Here is a 9,164-nt window from a genome sequence, read left to right on the forward strand (position 1 = left end):
TCTTTTCTATATTCTCTTTGTATCTGTCTTTCTAAAAGACCCCAAAGTGTTGGCAATATCCTCAAGGAGATAGTGATGCCAAAAGGGAGGGAAATGTTTGATTGAGCCAACGTAACTCAAGTTCGTTTTCCGTTGCTCCATGACAAGCACATTAGAACTCACATTACCATAAAGTCCTACTCATGAAAAGCAATAAGCAATAACATTAGATCTAGATATGGCACTCAGGTTGTGAGTACATCACACAACTTTATTTTACAATAATGAGAAATAAATCTCAGCTATCTATTTCTATATTTTTTGAAAAACATTTTTTTGAAGTTAAATTGTAAATCCTATATCAACTTTTAGGGTAAACCTTTTACCAATATTTTCTTTCGCAAATAGATCCAGATACAGCTATTGGTATAACTTTTTCAAGGGAAAAAAAAACCATCTTTTCCTGATTTTCTCTTCGAAAATAGATTCAGATACAACTATTGGCATAACTTTTTCAAGAGAAAAAAAAAATACAGTATCGGTCTGTGTAAAAAAAGGGAAAAATTCAGCAGTGACTCAAAAGATTTCTGCCCTAAAACCGTATGTCTAGTAATAACTCATCGAAAGCAATACTGTGTGTCTACAAATACCTCATCTAAATCAACGTAACAGTGACTCAAAAGTTGAAAAGATTTTTCCTCAAAACCTGTGTGTCTACTAATACCTCATCTAAATCAAATCAACATAACAAATCTGAACGTTAAAATCTGGGCAGATGAAACCGGCAGACTGGGCAGGTATTGTTAAAAAGCAGCCATGTTGAAATGCAGGAGGGGTCGTAGAGGTGGCCGCACTGGAGTTGAAATGCCTCTTCAGCCAATCGAAAATCGAATTGGCAAATTGCGCAGGATGAAGTGATAGTATTATTATTTATATGGTGCTTCGAAATGCTTACAGTGGGCACTGCTCTTTCGATTCTGTGTCGGTTGAGCAGAGCAAGTACCTCGGAAAAAGCTTCTCTCCAGAGTCCAGCAATGGCGTCTAACGTGTAGTAATTCGTCATCCGCAACGCCTAACCAGCTATACATAGAGTATTTAATGTCCGGGAATATGGTTAACGCGATAACACGGGAGCAGGGAGTTTCAGCATTAAATAATTTTTGAGCTTTCGCCTGTTATCGGGCTAAACTGCGTGCATATCCCTTGACATTAAATACCCTATATATGACTGATTAGACGTTGCCATTCGTCATCAGCGAACTGAACACCTTCATCTATCAGATCCCACCAATTCTCTCTACCGGTGAATATGCCTAACAATCTCCTGCGTCTTTCAGCCAGAGCTATTAGCGCATCAGTAATTTCCCGTTGGTCTTCATGGGCAGCGTCTAGCAGACTTTCTACCTCAACACAATGGCGTAATATCTCTACTGTATATTGTTGTTCCGCTGATTGTTCTGCAACCAGATGAGGAAAATAAGCAACTAGCCTTTCTGCTATCTCATCATCCACAACTCTATTTCGACTCCACCATTCTGAATTTCTCTGTGGTTGACCTTCCATTTCGATAACTTAGATGCTATATAGATGGGACTCTTTTTTTCAAATGAGGGGGGTAAGACCCTCTTTAGAAGGGTCATTCTGAATTTCTTTGTGGTTGACCTTCCATTTCGATAACTTCTTTGTGGTTGACCTTCCATTTCGATAACTTAGATGCTATATAGATGGGACTCTTTTTTCAAATGAGGGGGTAAGACCCTCTTTAGAAGAGTCATTCTGAATTTCTTTGTGGTTGACCTTTCATTTCGATAATTTAGATGCTATATAGATGGGACTCTTTTTTCAAATGAGGGGGGTAAGACCCTCTTTAGAAGGGTTTATATATTAACCCAAAGTTCAACATATACACAATATATATAATTTGCGGAAGAATACAATCAGTGTGCCAGCGCAACATGTAGCTGTGGGTCGAACCAGAGTGGGGAGGTAAATAGCGCCCGTTCCAGCCACACGGAATATCTCATGGGACTCTTCTAAATCGATTTCAAATACCAAAATCGATTTCAAATACCATAATTTTATAGGATAAAATTTTTGCAAATTGATTTAAAACACTAACTTTTTTTAATATTGTAAATATTACTGAAATCACAATTAATTCTCACAAATTAATTCCAAATACCAAAACTCTCCCGAAACCAAAAGTAATATAAATATTATATAAAAACCATTAACTAAAATAACCCAAAAAAATCCCAAAATATCTCACTTCTCTCTTCACCTTTTATACTCGTATTACCATAATCGTTAGGGTAGTGTCGTATTATTAGGGTCCATTCAGAACCAATATGAACGCACTTTGAATAAAATTAACTTGGTTATGAAAATTAATTTATACATCAAGGATAAAGATTAAAACATTATTAATTAGTTTAGTTAAATAGATTTAAGAATATGTAAATTTGGATAGGCATGAAATTAATTCAGATGCTTCGGTGCAGGAAAGTAGGGTGAGCGCAGAGCTGGGCGGGGCAGGGGGCAAATCCTGCATTGGAGACGTGACCAAAGAATATGGGCCAGTGCCCAGAGTAGTAGTGATTCCTCCCTCTCTGGGTCTACTCCTGGTTAGCTTCAAAATATGACAACGATTCTGGCAAAATTAAGGTATCAATGGCGTGATGACATAAATGAATTGACTGCACTCTTGAATGAAAGCCAACTCAATTAGTGGGTGATGTTGGATAGGATGGATTCAATTCGGTGAAGTCAAAGACGCACAATGGAGAGGTTGGATCAAATGAAAGGAAAAAAGGCTTTCCTTGAATCAGTTTATTCGTCTAATTTTTTTTTTGGTCCATTTGACATATGTGCAGTTCACAGTCTCATACGTGTCACAAACTTTACGCCACCGTCTCACTACAAACTTTACGCCGGCCCTTTTGCGCTCCACTTGACATGTGTGTGCGCGCCATTTTTTCCCTCAGAGTTAGTGGCCGATTCTGTCTGAGAATAGGCTAGAATCTGACAAGCGGAGTCTTCGAATATTTGGAAAGAAAGAAAGAAAGAAATTATTTTAACGTTTATGAGACTAAAAATAACTTATGGAACAGATTGCTTTTTCAATCTGCTTGATGTATTGGACTTTTTTTGTGAAACTTCACAATAAATGCTCCCTTCTCAACAAACCTCTCGTTGATGACTTCGTGTCCATTAGAAAAAAAGTATCAGGACGATCATGGAAAGTGAGCGCAACATTGCGCTACGGATGAACGCTTTACGGTGGAAGAGATTAGCGAGTGAGGCAATGGTGGAAGGCGGATCTTCAGACAAAAATATGGATGAATTTGTAGCGGAGATTGCTGCCAAGGCATTGTTCATGTCTCGTTCACATGTTGTGATGTGATGGGAACGAAGCGGAGATTGCTGCCAAGGCATTGTCCATGTCCCGTTCACATGTTGTGATGTGATGGGAACGTATCGCTTCTCCAATAACGCGGTAATAAACTATGAATGCTGCCCGGATGAACGTTGGATGAAGTCAAGTTTTATGTTGAACCTTCTATCAAAATAGGTGTCCACTCAATCTCTGCTTTATATTTGTGATGTTAAACTGGGGCAACGTTTAACTAGCCATATATAAGGTATTTAATGTCTGGGGATATGCACGCAGGTTAACGCAATAATACGGGAGCGGGGAGTTTTGGCATTAAATAATTTTTGGGCTTTTGCCTGTTATCGGGCTAAGCTGCGTGCATATCCCCGGGCATTAAATACCCTATGTATGGCTGGTTAGGCGTTGCCTTAAACTGGTGGTATTAATATCACTGGTATATTATTTAATGTTAAACTTATGGTGTTGTTTATGAATCTGAGTGGAAATAATGTGTTAAATTAGCAAGTACACTAAAATGGTGTTAAACTTTTCTATCTTACATTCACATATGTCATAGTATTTAATTATGAGGATTTACACTATAAATTTGTTGTGCAAATATTCAATTTAAATATTATTTTTTTATTATTGAAACCAATAAAGCTTAGTTTTAAATTTATATAAACATTTACTTGGTAAATAATTAAAAAAAATTAACTTCTTTTAAATTATGGTCATTTCAAATGAATAAATAAATTCTCATTTAAAAGTCATATATTTTTAATATGAAAAAATATTTACTTTAATTCTCATTTAAAAGTCATATATTTTTAATATGGAAAAATATTTATTTTAATTCTCATTTAAAAGTCATATATTTTTAATATGAAAAAAATATCTATTTTATGAGTGGATAAGGAGAATTATTTTTTTCCTTGATGTATTGGATTTGATGAAATTGAAAAAGAGTAATTTTATTTTGACTTATTTCAAAGTTTGTTAGAGCAATTTGATTTTGACTTATTTTAAAGTTTGTTAACAAAAAAATATTTAGGAAAACATGTAAAAAATGTAATTTTGTAATTTTTTTCAAAGAAATAACTAAATTATGATTTTTTAGAAGTAAAAAAATAAAATGTGTATTACAAAATTATTATTGAAAAATAATTAAATATAATAAAATTTTAATTTATTAAGATTATAAAAGTCAATATATAATCACTTTGAAATGAAATTTAGTTATTTAATTGGAATTTCTTTTATAGGTATTAATAAATTCATTACAAAATTGTTTAATGGATATACTTGCCATTAGGAGGTTTTATCACTAAGTTAGATAAATCTATTGTCTCAGTGAATTTTGAAAACTGGTTTAAAGGAAAGATTAGTCAATTTTGAAAATTGGTTTAAAGGAAAGATTTGTTGCTATGCAAGTTCACAAATGTGTTTTTTAAATTTACTACAAAATGAATTATGTGTTAATCTTTTGGGTGTGATTTTTGGTGTTGGAATCCAGATAAATCTATTGTCTCAGTCCATTTTGAAAATTGGAATGTCAGGAATTATGTATTACGTGTCACTGAAGGCTTCTGCCTTGCTTTTGGCGGTTATGTTTGCTGCTCCACATATGAAACCTCTGTTTCCATCTACCATCGTTTTAAGCAATTTCCGGCTTTGTTGTCTTATCGTGCACCTTTTTCAGATGTTTTGAGTCTTTGGGTGTACCTTTTTTTTTGGGTGTTTTTGAGTCTTTGGATTCTGGTATGTCTTTCCAAAAGTTGTTGTGTCAAACGAAACCAAGCCCATCCTAAAACATTTTGAAACAAATTCAAAGAAAACATACACTATTGTTAGACAACAATAGACGTTAACACAAATAACTCCTCGGTGAACTTTCTATCAATTATCCAACAAATCTGCTAAGCCTCTTGGCAAACTGTTCATGGTTAAGCTGATTCACTTTATCTGGACATGCCTTTTTATTGCTTCTAATAATTTGACAGAAAACTTTCATTGAATATATGTTGGTGTTTCCAAGTATTTTCCCTAATCATTCATATTTGACTTTTAGATGGTTTCAACCCTAGTTACCAAATTCGGTCGAATTGGAGGGAAAAATTCAAAAATACGGTGGTTCGATTCAATTCCTAATTAATTCGCCGATCAATGGTTCGGTACAGCATATTTAGTTAATACGGTGGTTCTATTTAATTCCTGAATTAATTCGCCCATCAATGGATGGTTCGGTACGGCATATTTAGTTTACAAGAAAGAGCAGCAGTTTTCCGCATGCCCATTCGCTGTTCATAAACCCTTTGGCATCCATGAAATTGGATACGGTTAAATGTTAAAATTGTATACAACTTGGCGCGTGAGCGCATGATGCGACAGCCCTCGACTGCGATCGAGTCTTTCAGAGCTGCGGCTGCAGTATATTATGCTCCATGGAGACCCCGATGTCGGAATTTGATATTTGTTTCGATGTGACCCCTGTCAGCATGTTCTAACACGCAATTGTACTAATATATGTAAATATATGTAAAAAAAGAAAGCCCATAATACTTCTGTAGGGAACTAGCCCCTCCCATTTAAAAAAAAATATATAAAACTTTCCATTAAAGCACTTTGGATTTAGCATATTCTGTTTAGAGACACAGCGGAGCCGGTTTCCAATCAGAACTACAGATTTATCGTACCATCAACCGCTCTTCAAAATTCCTTTTGGATCGATGAGATGGCAGCTTACCTCTTAATGTATGGTAAAGCTGGTTGTATAAGGTTGATTGACTTTTTATACAATGGATTTTTGCATCGTAAATTTTTTAGGAAGGCTGTTAATAAAATCCATAAAAACTTAAGGCTTAGGATTTGCAAATTGAATTTTGTTAATAAAATCCGATAAAATCGGATGGTAACTAGAAGTCATAGAATAATAGTTAGTAAAAAAAATAAATAAAATATAAATATAAATATAAAATAAATATATTCATTAAATTTAATGGTGATATATTCATAAAATTTAAATAAAAATATAAAATTATTTGAAAGAAAATTTAGATAATTTTTTTTTTTTTTTGAAAATTTGAGTAAATATTAAATTTTAAAGTTTTCTAAAATATAGAATAATAGGTAATAAATGTTGTTAATTGTTATTATTTAGAATTTGATTTGATTGGATAAATAAATTGATAATAGATGTTTTTGAGATTTTCAATATTATATTGCAAATTTAGTAATTTTAAAATATTGGTAAAACAATATATTTAAGTATTTGTAAAAAACAAGATGTTTTTTTTACGGTATTTTAAGCATTCGAATTTTTTTCAAATCCAAATCCAAATTCGAATTCAAACTGGGTAACTATGATTTCAACTCAACTTTATTACTCCATTGGATTTGGTGTTAAAAAAACATGCTTAGTGTGTTTTTTTTAAGGGTTAAAAAACATACTTAGTGTGTTTTTTTTGAAGTTCGAGATTCCTCGCTCATGAAGCTACCAGCACATCGTATACTATTTTCGAAAAAACTAGTGCTAACTAGTATTCATTAAAACTAAATTTTTATTTAAAATATCAATTTTTATTGCAGAACTTTTCATGTGAACGTATACCAGTTTTTTTTTTTTTTTCCAACTTCAGATGGAAACGATCTTTTGTTCAAATCGAAAATTGTTGCATTGGAAACAATCTTTTGTTTCAATTAAAAATTAATGTTGAGTTGGCAACAATAATTTCTTTCAAATTCACAGTTGTAAACCCAGTGTTTGAATTACTTCGGAACTTTTTTGAAAGTAACAAAGGATTCAGTGTGCAGACAACCAGAAGGGGGATTATAACTTTTTTATTTCTTGATTTTTTGGCAAACTGAAAATCTGTCCAAAATATTTCATTGGATCCATTTCTAGGGTATAGGTGTTGCCCTTAACTGCTGCCCTGGATTTGAAAGAAGAAAAATGTCATCGAAAAGCCTTTTAATATTTATTTTCTTCTTGCTATTTGGATTGTGGCGCGGTACTTTCATCTGCTATCTTTCTTCTCTCGAAGGATTTTACAAAAGCACATATTTTTATTCTTGAATGCAGGGAGGAAAAAACGCCAAGTTCAAAGGGGCTCACAATAAAAAGGATACCTTCCTTGGGAATTTTGACAGTGCTTACCTTGTTTCTTATTGCCATGACAATGAAAGAATAAGAAAAGACAATAGTATTGCTTATTTTGTTAATTCTCATTAAAGGGTATGATGTCTATTTGAAATTTAGAAGTATTTAAATTATTTTCAAGCTGAGGGAAGATGGAAACCCTTTGATTCAGTGAGGACTTTGACCCTTTGATTCAGTGAGGACTTTGAATCTTAATGCCTCCAATCATCAGAAATATCTCTCTAAAAAACTGGTGAATAACTCTAAGGATTTTATTTATTGTATTGTAGTCTATGGATAGTGGTAAATAGAATTTTTGAAAATTCAATAGTAGTTGTTCTCTAATGAAAGGAACTTCAATATGTTATTCCTTGTTATTAAGGAGTTTTTATAATATTTGAACACTGACAATAAAAAAGAATTAAATATTTGCCTTGTGGCATTGTACAAGAAACTTCAAATCTAGAGCTCAAACCCTTTTGGAGAAATTCAAGATAAAGGAAATTCAAGATAAAGGTATATGTTAAAAAGCAGAATGTGAGATTTTTTGTGAGTTGAAGTACACTGAGATATCCATATTTTAATTATAAAAATTTGCTTCAATCAGTTATCTTTCTACCCTAGCTCTCACTTGTGCTGCATCTCTTTATACAAATATCTCATGGAGCTGCAATACTTTGCGAGTCATAAAGTTTGTTTCTACCCTAGCTCTCACTACATCTCTTTATACAAATATCTCATGGAGCTGCAATACTTTGCGAGTCATAAAGTTTGTTTGGGATGATATGTCATAATGTTTCACAATTCTTCTACACGTGTGGTTATTTACAACACACCCAACATTCATACACATAACGTGTGATTATTTACAACACACTCAACATTCATACACAGAACTAGAAGGAGAGTATTTATGTGTAAGAAAGTCCCAACACAGGGACATGTCTTGTGTATGGTTTTGTACCAGCCAAGATTCTAGAAGCTTATGTGGAGTTTAAATTCCTTGAAGAGTAGAGTAATCCAAACTCAACATTCATACACAGAACTAGAAGGAGAGTATTTATGTGTAAGAAAGTCCCAACACAGGGACATGTCTTGCTTAAAGTCCGAACACAGGGACATGTCTTGCTTATGGTTTTGTACCAACCAAGATTCTAGAAGCTTATGTGGAGTTTAAAATCCATGAAGAGTAGAGTAATCCAAATATGCTTTACAAAATTGAAGAGGAGAGTATTTATGTGTAAGAAAGTCCCAACACATGGACATGTCTTGCGTATGGTTTTGTACCAACCAAGATTCTAGAAGCTTATGTGGAGTTTAAAATCCGTGAAGAGTAGAGTAATCCAAATATGCTTTACAAAATTGAAGAGGATCAGGTGAACAATTAATTTTTCCTTCTTTCTATGTACAATTTGAGTGGCCATGAACACAATTGATCTACAATTTGAGTGGCCTTGAACACAATTGGTCCCTTCTGTTTTTATGTACAATTTTAGTGCCTTAAACACTCATTTTAAGGAAGCTTTCTGCATTTAGAATACTTCATTTTATTGACCACTAAATAAAAGGCTTGATTTTATGGATATTGAACATTAGATCGAGTTCCACATAAAGGAAAGCTCTGCTTTTTTTTCATTTTTTAATAAAAGGGCTAGATACCTTGCTTTAATCATG

General features: G+C 33.3%; 1 protein-coding gene across 1 annotated transcript; it reads right to left on the reverse strand.

Annotated features, from left to right (window-relative positions):
- Nucleotides 1-739: 739 nt before the first annotated feature.
- LOC149187970 (putative E3 ubiquitin-protein ligase RHC1A) lies at nt 740-1,042 on the reverse strand. Its single transcript, XM_089409839.1, has one exon. It carries the CDS (start codon nt 1,040-1,042, stop codon nt 740-742), a length of 303 nt encoding a protein of 100 aa, XP_089265965.1.
- Nucleotides 1,043-9,164: the final 8,122 nt, after the last annotated feature.

Source organism: Pinus tabuliformis, chromosome 3_1 (assembly GCF_031772625.1).
Source record: "Pinus tabuliformis cultivar Carrire ecotype Pingquan chromosome 3_1, CPIR1, whole genome shotgun sequence".
NCBI lineage: Eukaryota > Viridiplantae > Streptophyta > Pinopsida > Pinales > Pinaceae > Pinus > Pinus tabuliformis.